An 18094-nucleotide genomic window follows, 5' to 3' on the forward strand; every position below is an offset into this window, starting at 1 on the left:
ATATAATCTAATAAATTTTGAATAAAAGCTTACTGAAATGTAGTTCTTTGTTTTTTATATTGCTTCCATTATGGTTCTTGGAACAGTAAATGTTGGCAACAATTGGATGCAATGACATTTGGTACACATTCATGTCAATAAAAGATTACGCAGGTCAAAAGTGTTAATGTTTGTTTAGGAAGTTGGTTTTATGAGCAAATATTCACAACGTTGGCATCAGCCTCAGATGTTATGCACTAATGAGCATGTTGCAATGCTAACATGCTAAACTAAGATTGTGAACATGGTAAACCTGCTTACCGTTAGCATTTTTTTAGCATGTTAACTTCCACTTGGAGCTCAAAGCTCTGCTTGGTCCCTGTACAGCCTTGAAAAGCTGCTAGCAACACTGTCTTGTTAGTGAGTGTAAAGTGTTTCATGATTGTTAGTTGTTGTTGTTGCAGGTTGTTGCTGCACAGCCTTGAAGGTTATCACATTCATGTGTCTATCATTGCAGGTATGGTACTGTTGTTTGTGGTGTGGATCAAGCGCAGAGAGAAGGAGAGGCAGACAAAGCAACTGCTTATTGACCCTGAAGATGATGTCAGAGACAACATCCTCAAATACGATGAAGAGGGAGGAGGAGAAGAGGACCAGGTGAGAACAAGAGAGACACGCACAGATACATATAGTACATGCTTTCTATGTTGACCTTTGGCCTGCTTACATCTCTGTGCTGGTTGTTTAGGACTATGACTTGAGCCAGCTGCAGCAGCCCGACTCCTTGGAGCACATCATCAGCAAGCCGCCTGGTGTGCGCAGGGTGGATGAGCGTCCCATCATCTCCGAGTCCCAATACCCTATCAGACCTGTTGTGCCCCACCCTGGAGACATCGGGGACTTCATTCATGAGGTGAATTTATAGACACACACACACACACACACACACACACACACACACACACACACACACACACACACACACACACACACACACACACACACACACACACACACACACACACACACACACACACACACACTTTACATCTTGTATGCACAGGGCTCGACAGTCATTAGATTGTTTCTCCCACAGAAAGCGAACCTCTCACTTTCACTTTCCATCGATCTGACATTTAATGTGATTACTCACTTCTGGATGCTGCTTAATATGTAAACTCCAGGATGCCGATGAGAAAAACAAGTTTTGTTTTACTTTACAGCTACTCACTCTGCCAGGTTTATTTGCCACACACACACACACACACACACACACACACACACAAACATGCATTGTCACACACACAACTCCAGCGTTGGCACACTGATGCGAGAAAATGCTGATTGACAGGCTCGTGACAACACGTTCACACTCGAGAGGTGTTGGCAGCTGTTCAGCTTTGATCCATCCAGCCTTGACTCTCCTCTCTCTCTCTCTCTCTCTCTCTCTCTCTCTCTCTCTCTCTCTCTCTCTCTCTCTCTCTCTCTCTCTCTCTCCCCGCCCCCCTCCCCTCTTCCTTACTCACCTGATCTCGCCTGAACAGTCTGGTAAAACACAAACGCAGCAGACACATGGTGTTCCTGCCACGCACTGTGCCCACAGGGGTTGAGGCTTTTTAGGTTTCTATCCATAGCATCTCTCGTTATTTCAGTGAAGTGGGTGCGGTTCATTCTCTTCACCTGCCTAACCTTCAGGTCAACAACCCTAATTGATCATTCTTAGACACAAGTGTAGAATTAGAGCCTTGGTAGAAAACAAAGACCCCTGTAACAAAATATTGATGAATATGATTTGATCACATGTTGAAAAACTGCTCCTAATTTAGTTGATAGTAATTTAATGACATAATACTGTATACACAAAAACACTATAAATGAATGGAAATATTTACAATACTTTCCAATATACAAACAAAAGTCAGTATATTGGTTATGGAAAATACTGCTTTACAATTCTACATTTGCACAAGCAGTGGCGCCGGCAGGATACATTTGAATGTATGCAAATGAACCTCCCGCCTGCTGATGGATTACTTTTCATTCTAGTTAGCTCTAGTGAAGGTTTGCCACATCTTTTCTTTAATTTGTGTACCCGGGCTTTAATTATTAACAACTGTGCTTAATCCTAGGAAGTTTACTTCGTAGTTCTAATTTGATAAGCTTTATTTATTATCTACACTGATTTGGAACTCAGTGTGTTTGGTATATAAAACACCTTCCCACCTTGTGCCCAAAACACAAAGCTTTTATTAAAGCTATCTTAATTTGTCTTTATTTAATGTTCCAAAACTGCATGTTTTATTAAAAATAAAATAACACTAAACGCTTACACCTATTTTTTTGTACTGTTTCTCCAAAGTTATGAAGGAAGAGGGCATGCTGGGAAATGCAAAGAGAAGAGTCCAAAAAAAAAATATGTGCACTGGGGTCAATCATAATGTTCCTCTGCTGTCATATGTCTACTGAAAGAGAGACTCTCCACTCTGATTAGCCTATTTGCATCATAACATTAGTGAGTGGATACAGCCAACTAATAAGAATGTTCTTACAATTTTATTTTTAAAAATAAATTACGTACAGTGTGTACCGGATTACAGCTGCTGGCACCACTACTATACTATATATACACTATAGTAAATCACTAACTGAGCACTTTTCACTTCTAACATCTTGTTTTCCTCAGGTATGGTTTGTCTCTGGTATTTATTTGTATCATAATCTCCTCTGTAGACATGTAATAACTGACCACTACCTTTCCGTCTCTGCTCCTCTTCAGGGTCTGAGAGCAGCAGACAACGACCCCACGGCCCCTCCGTACGACTCCCTGCTGGTGTTTGACTATGAGGGCAGTGGCTCTACCGCCGGCTCCGTCAGCTCCCTCAACTCCACCAGCACGGGGGACCAGGACTATGACTACCTCAACGACTGGGGCCCCCGCTTCAAGAAGTTGGCTGACATGTACGGAGGAGGGGATGACGATTAAATTTTCCCAGTCAGATGTGTACACACACCCTCGTCCCGTCAGCTGGCCTGCCATGCTCTGTCCCCTCAACACATGGGGCTATTACACCCTTACTGAACACACGTTAACAATGACATGTTCTTACTGACCAACTGACTGACCAACCAACCAATCAAATTACCCACCACAGAGGACCAGTGCCGTGAGTCAGTTTCGGGTGCTCTTCTCGACCGTCTCCTGCTCTAAGCCTGTCTAAGACTGAACTGGAAGCTCTGATTTGCAGGGTTCTCATTGTGTGTATTTTCAAATTCTTCTGCTTTTGTTTCATTTTAGGTTTTATGCTAGATGTAGATTGAAAATACTTGTGTGAGATTTTGTTTTTACTTTAGTTTGTGTAGCTTTTTTTTTTTTTTTTTTAATTTTTTTTAGTCCTCACTCCCTTTCGATTTAAGCTCTTCCCCATTCCTGAGGGTTTTCACTTTCCCCTCACTGTCAGCCCCAGCCTGCCTCTCTGAAGAAGCTTTAGGTTGAGCTGCTTGCTTTGTTTGGGGCAAACGAAAAGAAAAAAAAAAAAAAAAAAGAATATAAATATGAAAGTCCTTCCTGCACGGAGGGCCCTGGTTTATTCTTTCTTGAACTTGAATTACTTAGAACAGAAGCACTGTTGTTTAAAAAAAAAGTGCCTTCAGTGGTGCGTATTTTAGCAGACTCCCGCTAACTCAGGATTGGTTGCCATTTTCTGGGCTCACATGCCCCCATATGACCCCTGACCCTTTAATTCCGACCTCCCTTGTCATTTCTCCCGTCGTGCAGGGCTGTGGCAGCTGCGGGAGATGTCAGAGCTGGTTTCAGAGGAGCAGTAACTGGCTTACGAGGGCGCTTTATGTAGACGTACTGTACATAGGCCTACAGTGTGTCTGTAAGTAAGTTATGGACAAATCATTAACTATTCAAGTCAGGCATATCTGTGCTCCTAGATCACAGCCAACTTGAATGTGATTACTTTAAATCACAAAAATACATAATGGGACTGTCTTAGAGAAGAAATGCATCGTGTGTCTTTGTTTATTGTGGCTTCAATAGCAGCTGTGTTGGTTTTGAGCTCTCTGTGTTTGCACCGAAAACTTGAGAAGGCTTGTTACTAAAGTTGAAGATCGACAAGTCATGTGTTACCTCTATAATGTTACTGTATATGAAGTACATATGAGGGTTATTTAAGGAGACTTTTCCTTTAAGATCATCTAAAGTGTGCATGTTTATCCCTACACCCATTGGTAATTAACATGGCACCAGTTATTGTGTGGTAAAAGTGTCACAGAAACTATTTAATCTGTACAAACATGAAGGAAAAGAAACTACTAAATGACCACAAAAAAGCTCTTAAAAGCATTACATACAGAATTGTGAGCTTGTGTAAAGCCCCATTCCGAGTCTCTTTCTCCTCTATTTTCTTTTCTTTTGTTGATTCACTGTTGTTTCTCGACAAACTTTTAATATACAAAACTTTGGTGCTGGTCCCTGTCACAGACACTGGGGGAATTGAGCCTCAGCCAGGGACTTTGCGCCTTTACAATCTGTCTCTCTTCAGGCAGCATTTCATTCATCTGAAATTTTCTCCTGAAATTTTTGGCTTCTAGTTCAAGAGGTTTTGAAAAGAAGTTGGAGGAAGGGAAAGTCTCTGTGAAGTTCTGCGCTGTATCGAAACCTAAAGCTTCAGTAATAGCGCTTTTTACAAGACAGACGTTTTGAAAGACAGTTTTGTTGTGATTTAATAAAAAAAAAAGCAAGTGCTACTCGTGGGCTTTCGTAATCATATTTCAGACCCCCAGAACTGTGTATAGAGAACCGAGGGGAAAAAAAGAGCTTTAGTGTGTGTATTAAATTATTTAAATATGCAAAACATTTCACAGAGGAACCAGAGAGATGCTGCTGAATGATAGAAAGGTTTAATCATTCCTTATCTTCTGAGTGCCCATGGAAATGCTCCTCAGTGGTGGCTAGTTTAAACTCAGTGTGGGTTGACTGAATTTGTATTAATTATGAATATGATGAATGCTCCATAATGACGTTCTTATGAAGATATAACGAAAAGGATCTGCCACTTGTACTCCTTTTTCTCCAACCGCTCTCCAACTGTTCCGCACCTGCTCACTGTTCATTTCATTAGCTATAGAAACAAACAGTCTCTAATTTCCACAAATAATAATGCAAATGGTCAAAATAAATGAGCCCAATGTGATAAAAGTATACTTTTAGAGTGATAAATGGACATTTGTACCTGTAATGCGGATGAATAGAAATAAAGATGAGAGCGTGATTTATCTATAAACAAGGAAAGGAACATCAAAGTGTAATTAATAAGGTCAACAGGGTAGCAATCTCTTTATTTAGATTCATAAATAGATGGTTGTGAACTGCACCTTGCATGGTTGAACCTGAAAGTGGTGACGTTCAGGACAGCTGTCAACTCAGACATGAGAAAAGGAGTGGGTGCCACAGCTTGCTGTTGGATAAGCTCTTATCTATCCGACTGCTCCTCAGCCTACAGAATATCTTCACAAAATAAACACAGCTGTTACTTTCTGCTATTTGTGATTATTTCTGACATAAATGTTGTATATACAGAACATTTTTTTATATTCAGTGACAGGTTTTACCTGTTTCTATGTGGTCGATTTTCTTTCACTGCAGTTTTGTTTCAAACAAATTATTGGCAAATTATATTTCACAAAAAGCCATGTGCAGTGAAGAGGATCTGTATGATTCCGTATGAGCTTACAGCCATACTTGTGTTGCCGTTTAAGTTTTGCTTCATCACGGCGAAAAGTTTCCACTTCAAACCAACTTGTACAGACTATACTAGCACACACTCACTCCTCTAGGCCTTACTGTATATATGTGAGTGTTCTATATTATATGAGCCCGTTCAGATTTATTCTAATTCAGCTGCAGAGCTGCAACATTACTGATGGCCATCCAGTGTTCACAAAATAAAGACATGCTCCATGGAGTGCTCACTGTTCTCGTCTCAGACATTCAAATCAGATTCAGGGCCAAACATAGCCGGTGCCCCCCACACACACTTTACACAAGGTAACAGACCTGTATAACTGTGTTGTAAACATTACACAATGCCATTATGATACTGAATGTTATCAAAGACTCACAATTACACACAGCAGCAAATCGTTATCGTGAAAACTTGACCCCCACCGAAATGCAATTTGGGAAGGGAATTGAAGGGAGACTGATCATTTCTTGTTACGTACTTGGTCCACTTGTCTCATCGACGTTCCCCTGCTTAAGTGGGGGTAGAATTAGCAAATGAGAAAGAAGGAAGAACTATTGCACTGCTGTAGTCTGACCCTGACTTCTGTCTGGCTCTTCTGCTTCTGTGGTCCTAGTTAAAGGACGTTTGGTCTCACTCTGGACACTGCCTGACCACGGACACACACATCCAACAGAAGCCAAACTTTTGTCCTGCTGTGGCCAGAACCACAAAGACAGATTGCAGTGTTTCGTACTAGTTCTCCTAATACTATTCAAGTCCAAGTGTACATAATGTAGTATTTGCTTGAAGCTAAACAGACCAAGATAGGCAAACTGTAACTGTACAATTGGAGCTTTTTGCATGTGTCTTTTTATAATGGACAGATGAGTTCTAATTCAGTAACCATACAACGTTTCAGAAAGTGTTGCAGCCCGCATGACGGAGGCTGCAGTCCAGAAGGGATTGTGGTATACCATATTCACATAGTTTCAAGTGAAGGAGAAAAAAAAAGCAGAAAAAATTATTGCACAGTTATCGAGTCAAAAGACTTTTTTTGTAAATTGTCAACAGCACAAATATTTTGTATTGTTGTTTGTACCATTTTGTAAGAAAATGAAGGAGAAAAAAAAAAAAAGGGAAAGAGTCTGTTGTTTCAAGCGTGTGTTTATAGTGCCACTGCAATCTTGGTTTCCAAATACAGTACAGTACATGCGCAGCCTTGCAGATCAACCTTGTAATATAGACGCTGAGCTGGAGAATCCCTGTCAGCACCATGTGTTATAAATAAAAATTTCCCCTCCTTGTAAGAACACTGGGCTCTCGTCTTTTCTTTGTCACCCACTGATTCCTGCGAGCGATGCATTTCCTCACGCTCTTGTTATTTTTAAAGTGTTAATGTGGCATACGAAGCATTTTATTTTGACAATATAATGTTAACTGAAAAGGTTTTTTGTTGTTCAAGCAACTTTGGGCAATATTAAATTGTTGCTTTATTCTATTTTCATTTTCGGTCTGGACAAGATGCGTCTTCTCAGGAGAAAGGGATGAAAAAGCTGCATTAATTTGCAGTTAACACAATCAAGAACACTGCTACTTTTTGTATTTTCACAGTAAAGTACATTAAATTCAATTTACTGCCTGCAAATAGGTAAGGTGGAACTATGTATATGCACTCAACCAGTTGTGTGCACTTGCAACTGGCATAAATCTCATTAGTACAAATTGACAGATGCATGTCATTGTTGCAGCGTCTTAATTGAAGAACACAGTATGTTCCTTACATGTAAATGGTCTTTCTAGTTCAAAAAAAAAAAAGACACAATAACGTATTACAAGAGTCAAAATTACAGAGAATTAGAAATCATGATGTGCCTCTGTTTGCACCGGTTTAATATGTTGATGATTGAGTTTTGTATTCCCAATTAGTTTTAGTGCCAGGCATGAACAAACATAAGCTGAAATGATCAACTCAATTAAGGCTGTTCATTTGTCAGCTGTGGCTGACAGAGCCATCTTCCAAGGTGAAATAATGAAGTCTTTCCCAGCTGAAGCAGATGAAACGCCGAGACAGAACAGCTCCGTATGAAAATGCAAAGTTTCTTTTTCCTTCTTTTTTTTTATTTTTTTATTCCATCTAATTTTACTTTTGTGTTCCAAATTGTATCACCATGGATTTCAAAAACAGATGTTTGTGTTCTAATAAGACCGTACACAACTGTAAAATGGTGATTTTGTCCTGTTCATTTTTTACAATTGTTCTTTTTCTGTTTTTTATTTTGTTAACTTTCTCTGAACCTTGTTTGTTGGTGCACAAGAAAATAACGTGTTTGAACTTAAGTCAAGTAAATGTAGTGTTTTTAATAAGTTTCATAAACCTTTTATTGGATTTGCGTTGCTAGGAAACAGGAATAGGAAATACATGTTGGTTAATTTTGTTCATGTTAAGCTTGATGTTTGAAACTGTGAAATGGGCATACTGTACAGTAAAAATAAGAGCATTTATTCTCACTAAATACATGATTACAACCAAGACTTTTTGGTTGAATTATTTAATTAAGTTTCAGTGTCGGGATACTTACCTCTCAAAAATGTCAATTAATGAGCATCCTTGACTGCACCAATATGTGGTTCTAAAAGCAGTTGCTGTTCGTTGATGATAATATGTTTCCCACCAATTGTTCAGAACAACAACACATGCTTGTTGTTTATGGCCTAAAACCATTAGCATATAGTCCTTTAACAAGATGTTTCTGGCACTGCACCTTAAAGTGAATTATCACACACTTCTTCTCATCAGTAAAACCTCTTTATTGACAGTTCTTCTTTAAATCATAATTCAGCATTGGTCACTATAAAAACAGACAAAACCTGACATTATAAAAACATCAGTTCGCAATCAGTGCAGCCAGCTATGGCAGCATGAGAAATGGGATGAGATGACCCTTACTTGTTCTGTTTTAGCACAACAGGTCAATGAACCAACAGCAGACTGCATCTCCTCCTCATTGATTGACCCGTCAGAGCACATCCAGGCACACAGACAGAATAAGCCCTGCTGTTACACACTGCTCACACAGCAACACATGAACGCACAAATATCTCTCCTCAAACTGCAAGTAAACCAGAACCTCCATCCGCACACACAGCAGGCAGCTTGCAGGGTTGACAGGTTGACTTATCTGACTTTCTGACGATTAAGTCAGAATGGATTAATTCAAGTAACAGTCACATAATTATTAGAATCGCCCCTTGCTGAATTTTGACCCCGTGTGGATTTATATGTGTGGGTGGCTTACAACTCATATTGATCTGCGCTGCAACTTATTTTAACATCTTTACCAACTACATAGGTTCTGCAGGTCACCACTTCCTCTGTATACTGTTTGGAAAAGAGAATAAAAGCGATTTCAGGAAATGTGCTTATTTTGTGTTCCTGCCACAAGTTAAATGAGAATATTGATACCAATTTCAATATAAGAGTATAAGTTTTCTCATCGAACTCTCTGAAACTACCACGTCTTCTTTCTCACACTTGACATGACATCACACAGCAACCTGGATCTTTGTCATTAAACAGCATCATCGCAGCAGTCGTGGAGCTCAGCTAAGGCAGACAAAGACAAAACACACAAATAAACACATTCAACTGGGTCTGAAACTGGTCCCAGGAAGGAAGATAGTGTAATAAAATGTGAGACCTCTCTCCATAAATCCAAAGAGAAAATAAAAAAGTTTAGTTTACACTGCAATGTCCCACCGTAATCACAGTGAGAGGCCCATTAAACATAAATTAAACTAGCACTACAGTTGTACAAATGACATCATTAATTAAGCTAACTAATGGCTTAGCATCCCTTTCACCAGACTTATCGTCAGAAAACATGTGGATGGTGCTTTTCTCAACCGCATATTTTAAAGCTCTAAATCGTATTGACTCACCAAATGATGCCTGCAGTGAATTCAATCATGAAAAAAATTAAGGATGTTTGGAATAACTTGCAATAAAACATTTGAGTTGCAGAAGTACAATCTTTTTTAATCCAATCAACAATATCGTCCTATCCATTCATTATTTACAGTTGTATATCAGCTATATCTTGAACAAGGGTGGGGAGGTGGTTGTTGGTCTAATCTTCTGTAGCACAACACATGAGCCACTCAGTTTTATGTTGTGTATTTATTTAAATCTAAATCGGTAAAGTATTTTGTCTAGCTGTCAAATAATTGAAAAAGATGACTCTGAAATGTATTGGAGTACATATAAAGTAATGACATAAAACATTTTCACCACGTACATGTTCATGGACGTTGCTTCAGTGCACAGATATCGAGCACAGCACTTAATTCAAAATTAACACTGTCTTACGATAATGAATTAATACGCCTGAACCGAGCAAGATGAATGATAACGCAGACGCAGTTACACAAGAGACATAATGGATCAACAGTTATTTCGATTGCTTACTCAAGGTTTTGGTTAACTAACGAGTGCTTCAGATAATACTGTAACAAAGCAGACGAATTCTGAATCACTAAACAACAAAATTCATAGTCCGGTCCTTTTTTATTTTGATCTAATGTAGCCATTAGTTGCCTTGATGCAACAATTGGCGATATCTGAATGAACTTCTCGTGGTAGTTTTATGGAATTATTTTCAATTAACTTGTGCCTTGTCAATTTTTTTTTGCCTTCTTAATACGTTTATGTCTTTGTGTCCTACTCTCCATTTCCAGTTTGTAATTTCCTTAAGTTAATGTTGGTATGTGTGCTGAGAGGAAGATGCGCATTCCTTTCATTCATTTGATCAACATTTATATGAACCAAGAACTTGTGATGTTTGGTAAATGCTCAGTCACGTGTGTTTCTGCTCACAGGTTTTCTGCAACGTTGATTCTCTGACCTGCTTGAACTTTGAGGGAGTTCAGTTTCCCTTTAAAATGTTTTTGGGGGTGTTTTTTTATTTGTTGTTGTTGTTTTTGTTGTCAGTGTGATTGTAGTCAGTTACAAAGAAAGTAAAGCGATGTTACTAACAATATGTAGGTTTTGATTAGGCCTCTTAGGAGAGTAAATTTGATTAATATTTTTGGAAAAGTAAATGAGTGCCATGTAGCTCTAAATGAGGCGAGATTGATTCCACCTGTGTCAAGGTAGCACTAATTTCAGAGACCCCTCCTGATTGGTGACAGGGTGTAAAAGGTTTTGAAAGGCAGCAAATTGGTTGGTTTGTTTTGTTTTGGCCTTTCTAAAATGCATGAGGGCAGCGTTTTGTGTGTTGTTTGTTGCAGGTCTGAAATTTATTTGAAGAAAAGCAGCACCTGCCTGCTGGTCCAACAGTCTGACACCATCATGTGTTGTGGTAGTGGTCAATATATGGCCCGAATTGACTACTGCTTTAATCCACATCGCACGAACTGCTCATCTAAGTAAAAAGAAACGACAGTTCATCATTACTTGAAGACATGAGGGTCAGTCAATATAGAAAATTTCAAGCGTAGTCAAAAACAACTTCTGTTTGGAGAAACTGGAGAATCACCCAAGGTTTCAGAGGATAAATGCATTAGAGTTACCAGCCTCAGAAATAACCAATTAACTGAACCTCAGATGAGAGCCCACATCAATGTTTCCCAGAGTTCAAGCAAAAGGCACTTCTCAACATCAACTGTTCGAAGGAGACTGCATGAGTCAGGCCTTCATGGTCGAACTGCAACAATTAAACTGAGGAGAAACAATAAGAAAAGGAGAACATCTACGGCCCAGAAGCACAATGAGGGGACATTAGCCCTCTGGATATCTGTGTTTTCACCTGGTGAGTCTGAATTTGAGATTTTTGTTATCTTTTTCTTTTTTTTGAGGAAAATAAGTTGGAAAGATGATATCTGTGTGTATAGTGAAAACTGAAAAACATCAACGAGGAGGTAAAGTGTGTGTGTGTGTGTGTGTGTGGGGAGGAGGGTGTTAAGGGGAGGGAGGCTTTACTTGTGACAGTGGTGCTGAACGGGACCATCATCAGTTTTTCAACAGGACAATGAACCAAAACACCTCCACAATCACCTGCCCAAAAGATAGGACTGTATATAAAGATAAAAGACACATCCCCAAGTCCTTCCACTGTACAAAATTGAGGCCAAAAACTCCCGGATACTGGTGCTACCATCTTGCACTAAGGATGCCATTTGGAAAAAGAGTCTACAGAGTGAACAGGGGTTAAAGCCACAAAATCGAGATCGCACCCATACAGCCATGCTTTTACTTCTGCTTCAAGTAATATTATCGATACTCGACTGTTCCTGTCCTTAACATGTTAAAGAGGACAAGGTACCCGGTTTTACCGAGGATGAAATGCTTGCGAGTTGCTCTTTGTCGAACCAGGCCAGGAAAACATGAATTCGGTGGAGCTGTGAATGCTACCATTACATAACTGCTGAAACTCCAGTGTTTCCTGGATTTTCCCAGATTATAAATCTATCTCTTGGCGCCTTCCCGTTTTGTTGTTTCTCCCGGAAAACTCAGATTTACAATGACTCAATCTGACTGGGAACCCAAAGACACTACAACTGCCCACCTGGAAACTGCTCAAGTCAATCATACTAGACACAACCTTAAATATACTGATTTTTGAGGTCTAATATCTAATAATTATGGTTTTATTGTTAGATGGACCATCCGGAAACTAATCAGAGGGAGCAAATTGAGCTTATGACACCGCAATGACTTGTTGAACAAATTTACTAACTTTGTATTTTACAACAGAAGTTAAATGGGAGTCCATGGAGCCTGAGGCTTTTTGGAGCCAGCCCCCCAGTGGCCTTTACTGGTATTTCACATTATGGCACTCCCACATAGGATTCACTTTTTCCAGCCATTGGTTTTTTAACTATTATGCCATGTTTCCAACTGAGCTGCCTTGTTATAGTTTAAAAAGAAATGTGTTTGATGATTAATCCAGGTGGGGGTTAACTAAGGCCTGATGGGCAACCTGGCTTGCAATATACACATACACATACACATACATATATATATATATGTATATGTATGTATGTATATGTATGTATATGTATATTCATGATATTTTTACATCCCTGAGGGCATTCTGTAGATACAGCCATCTATCTATACCCTTTCTTCATATTTTCCATCAGTGACTTTCATTCCCTCTGTGATGGCCTGAGGGTGTGGCGAATAGAGGAGGATGCAAGAAGAAGGGAATGGACCAGGTCTGATTGTATACCCATTTGAGGGCTGCTTCCGTGGACTGCTGGACCACCTCTGGACACAGACAAAGCACAAATGGAGTGAAATGGAGATGGCACAGGCAGTCTGTGTTCTGGATCCTCTTCAAGTCATGCATTTATTCTGAATGATCCAAAGTGCACCACTCTGTGTAATAAGAATAAACAAATAGCCACACCGCGTTGGATTTATTGTCTTACATCAATATTGATTTATTCACAGATGTGATGGGCTATTGTATGCAGATTGCCTGGTGCCCCTGTAGTGAACTCCTCGTCTAATCCTTTCAGAGAGTAACTGTGCTGCAGGGGAGGAGTGGGATCCACAGAGAAATGAGAGTGGGTTCAAACAGTCAAGAGAACCACAAAACCACGCATGGTAACAATCATGAGGCCTTTCCACCAACCACCGCATCAACAGAAGATATTCACTTTCTAAAGACTCGCAGCCTGGGTGGCAGAGGCAGGTAGAGTGTTTTGATATGATGAGAGTCATTCCGAAGAGGCATAAAGGCGTCTACAAGCTAAGATTGGAAGCGATAATGTGTCCTCCTGGGTCAGTGAGACCACACCACAGAGAACAGCTGCATCTGACCACATTATGGCTGGCGAGGGACAGAGATAAAGGAGAGAAGCTCTGGGCCCATAGTACTGTCTGAAATCAGATTTAGATTCCATTCTTACATTCAAATCATATTATGCTGCACTGCTATTCACAGAGTATCTATCTATCACACACATACTCACGCACTGTCAACATGATCCGACCATCTGTCAGTACTTACCTACACAGAGATTGGAGAGATTGGAGCTACTGTATTAGCTATTGCTTTGACTTCATTTCTTTTGTATGTGGTCTTTGTTGTAGAAAACAGATACAAAACTCTAAATCACATTTGCAACACATTAAACTACTCTAACAAGCATGGACCGCAGCATCTTTGCATCCCCTGATGAAATATTCAGATTTCCTCATGTACATATATGGAAGAAACAAACAATTCACTTCCAGACAATTTATATCCCATTAAATGCTCGCCAGAAAGTGGACTGACATGTTAATGCACAAGTTGTTCGTGCAGCAATAAATGCTTTGCTTTCATGACTAAAGTCTGAAATATTAATCTGAAGATACAGTATTGGGAATTGAAAAAGTACGACAGGCAGGCTGAGAAAACCCCTGACAGAAAAACTGTTCGTATTGTTTTTGCTGGGTGTGAATTTAAATCCCTGAAGTATCTGCTTGCTCTTCTTCTATTTTTTTTTTTCATTTTCACACAAAATAAGGCCTAAACAAGTTTACCGTCTACCTTATGGGGGACTTAACTAATTGAGTCTCTCTTCCTTTTGGCTTGTTTTATGTTACCACTGAGCTCCTCTAACTGAATTTCTTGATGTTTTTTGTAATCATTGCCGTCTCTACAACTGGAAGTTTTCAAATTTTGAGTTCTTGTCCAAAAGTTATCGGTCCCAAATATCTATTCTGCACAAACGAGACAATCTGTAGATAACAGATTCTCTCTCTTTACCCAGCTCTCCCTGAATGTCGAGCCAACAGATCACACCCACATCCCCCCCTGCTGTGTTTATGACTGCTCTTGCAGTAAAAGGTCACTTGTTGATTGGTGCACTGTGTGACCACATAATCAAGGAGGAGGATGATTGGAAATGGCTCTCAGATGAGGCATCATTTGGCTCACCAGATAATATGCAGTATTTCAAAGGGTGAAGCTGGCTGTGGTGTATATTTTTTCAGAAGTTGTTCCTTTGTGCCCTCATTTATTGCAAAATTTCACCAGCTCTGGAGAGACAGTAATCATCACCAAAGCATTCGTGAAAATATGAAACACGCACGTAAAAAAGTTACTTCTAATGTTGAAGAATAAATCTGTGCTTTGCTATTGCTGTGTTGTTGCTCTGCTCCTGACAGAAACACATTTTTGATCTTGTCATACAACACCAGCAGATTAAGGTGAGAATTTGCCAACAGTTTTGTCTCGCAATCACTAAACTACAATGGAAATATGGTAAACCTGTAAAATCAATCAAATACTAAACATATCTGCACATTGCAAATGGAAAAACACATGTTTTTCAAAAAGGTCTAAAATTATAGCCAACCTCAATTTTGAACAACGTAACTGATTAAACCTACTGCTTACGACTCAATAAAATAATTGCATATTTGAATGCTTTGAACAGTTTGTATTTTGTTTGGTCAAATAATTGGGCCAAAAACAAGAGTTCCACCTTATCTTTGCGAGACTGTACTTAGTTTGCCAGCATGTGAATTGGTAGATCTTGAACCCAGTCACTGGAAAACGGAGCTTCAAGTGATTTGTAACTTCAAACTCACTCAAATTAGATTGTTTACACTGTACCGGTATGTATACCGTTGCTTTGCACTGCAATTCAATATTGCCCGGATGGATTACATTTCTTTCTCTGCTCCCTTCTCCATTTGATTTTTACCAGTTTAACCTTTTCGATTTATATTCAAAGGGCTCTTACACCACCGTGTGGCAAGAGCACTCACAGGATTGCCCCGCTGTCCCAACATGCAACGTGGCGTGACATATATACCCACTACTGTCTGGTACTCAATCTCTTTTAGCTCTGTTTTGGTGTCCACCGACTCTTTAGCTGCGAAATGCACCACTATCCTCAGCGGCTTAGCAGCTAGCTAGCAGCAGCTAGCCCACGTTGCCTGCTGTTTGGCGCAGGTAGAGTAATTAAGAATTCACTGAAGTTTAAGATCGACTGAAAAAAAAAAAGCTGCTTCATGGATACAGCCTTGATAAAAGCAGGGAAGGTAAACCCAGATAGTCACGTTAATGACCATTAAACAAAAACAACGAGCTTAAAGAGGCCAAAACACTCAACAGATCAGAGGGTAAGGATTGGGTAATAATGTGCGAGTGATCAAGCAACCCCACATTACCCAGACTCTTTCTATTGATCATTTGAGAATATAGAAATATTAATTATTGCAGCTTTTTGTTTGGTGATTTTCTTTTCTCCAAGGTGACTTTTATATATTGCAATAAAAAGTAAATTGTTTTTCTGTTTCTAAAATTTTGAATTGATGTGGCTGGAGATTTAATAACTATAAAGTTATTTCTTTATCTAATTTTTCTTCTTTTTTTTCCAGATAATAAATGGAAATGTCTACCTTCGACGTGCTCTTATGTTTAAAATCTACCTCCAGGTCAGATTTTTTTTCAGTCACTCTCAGACAATTAACTTGTACTCCTCTGATTCTAACTACTCCTTTACATCCACTTAACTGTAACCGTACGAATGCCAAAACTTTATAAGTGGCAATTATTGCACAATCTACAATCTCACTCACTTTCCTTGATGAGTAAAAAGGATGATGCCACAGCAAGTCCTTTCTTCACTTCATGGAATCGGGAGAAGCTGTGATGTCAGGCCATGAGGTTCATGTTCTACAATGATCACAAGCTATAATCGTAATCTTAAAAAGTGAAAGAGCATTAGACTTTCACTTGGAGTAACATTAAAGACCGTTCTTTCTCTCGAAGAAAATTGGTTGACAAAGTCGAAGCAGCCAAGTGGACTCGCTACCATGGCTGTAATTGATGGACACTTGGCATGCTCTGTGCGCCTGGCGATTTGTAGAATCCATAAAAAGAGATGTTGAGGTAATTATGTTTGTCATGATATATTGAAAGCAGGAATCGGCAACCTAATCAGAATGGCTGACAGCTGTAGCATGCAGATGCTATCAGACCTCTTGTCCATGGTGATAAAATGAAAGCGGGTCATTTTAACAGGTAACAGCTGTTCATAGCTAATTTGTTCAATTATGCGCAGAGAATGTAGGCGGAGGTTGATTCTCTGCCCTGAGGGACCTCCTCTCTCTTTGCTTCCAGAGTGTGCTGAGTAATGGAAATCCCTATCCAACGAAAAAACAACAGCATGAACACTCAGGTCTGTGATGATAAAGAGAACAAATCTTACGCTATAGTTACTGCCAACATAATTATTTAGAGTGATCAATGGGCTCTTTGTCTTTGGTTGGTTGGCCTACTGCGGCTTTATGTAGCCCATTCCTTATAAACGAACAACTGTGATCATATCAGGCCTGAGAGAAAGCAGCATCATATGTCCAACACTGACATGTCTGAGAAACCACTGGGTAATCATGTCTGCCTCGCTGAGAGGAGTGATGTCATCCATTGCACAGGAAAACTGCATTATGGGATGATGGTGATCACTCAGAATTGTAACGTTATTCTTCGCGATGAGAGTTTGTCTCAGTCCAGATTGATTTAATGCCGTGAAGTTTCCCTACAGCATGGGCTTACCCTGACCTTTTAGAGACAAATTTGATTTGGGAACCTGCCTCCTGCGTAGCTGCCCAGTCACTGTGCAATTGCCAGTCCAGCACTTGTAAGCCAGTAAAACCACCCTAACCAGTCAATCATCAGTGGAAATAAGCAGTTGGTTTCATTTTAACAGGTGCCATGACTTACAAAATCCTCAACATAAATCCTTGACATTATTTTTGTCAGAAGATCTTAAGGCAAGTAATAATAGATTTTAAAAGCCCTCCATTTTTCTCCTGTTCTTGTAGTCCTTTAATGTGCACAGTGAACAATAATTTGCTGAAATGTGTTAATTTAGTGCTTTAAAACACCACTAATTAGAGCTGATATTTATGGCTGTTATTCATTTCACCTTTGAATTTCTCTCTTTTTTCCAAGATCACTTTGAAATAGCAGAGAAACTTATAAATAAGTTTGCTTACTACGAGCACATTGTGTTCTCTCATGGTCTCCTTTACACACGCACGAGCATGCATGCACATGCACACGCACGCACACGCACACATACACACACACACACACACACACACACACTGCCTGGTAAAAAAAAAAGTAGTGGGAGTATTTAAAAAGTAGAATATTGCTGATTATAATCCTGAACCAGACCGTTCAGATCTGACAGTAAGGAAATGTCAAGACAGACTGGAGTTTTTCCCCCTGAATTATTTACTTAGAAATCAAACCGTCATTTCTGATTCTGTGAGATAATATATAATCTTGCTATCTATCTATTTATTTTCATTGCTTCGCTGTCCAAATTCAATCTTGGATATTTTCAGACTTTTGTCTTTTTCTGGCTGT

General features: G+C 39.5%; 1 protein-coding gene across 2 annotated transcripts in view; it reads left to right on the top strand.

Moving 5' to 3' along the window:
• The window catches only part of LOC138635647 (cadherin-4-like), a 221375-nt gene extending 214355 nt beyond the window's left edge, over positions 1-7020 (top strand). For both annotated transcript variants that reach the window (XM_069723244.1, XM_069723252.1), the window contains 3 exons: positions 497-636; positions 728-892; positions 2756-7020. In XM_069723244.1, the coding sequence (XP_069579345.1) occupies positions 497-636; positions 728-892; positions 2756-2962 (512 nt within the window). In that variant the 3' untranslated portion in view covers positions 2963-7020. The remainder of the gene's footprint in view (positions 1-496; positions 637-727; positions 893-2755) is intronic.
• Positions 7021-18094: the final 11074 nt, after the last annotated feature.

The sequence above is a fragment of the Brachyistius frenatus genome, unplaced genomic scaffold, assembly GCF_029030835.1.
Source record: "Brachyistius frenatus isolate BFR_SWC_R1_liver_20210118 unplaced genomic scaffold, ASM2903083v1 Contig_6, whole genome shotgun sequence".
Classification (NCBI taxonomy): domain Eukaryota; kingdom Metazoa; phylum Chordata; class Actinopteri; family Embiotocidae; genus Brachyistius; species Brachyistius frenatus.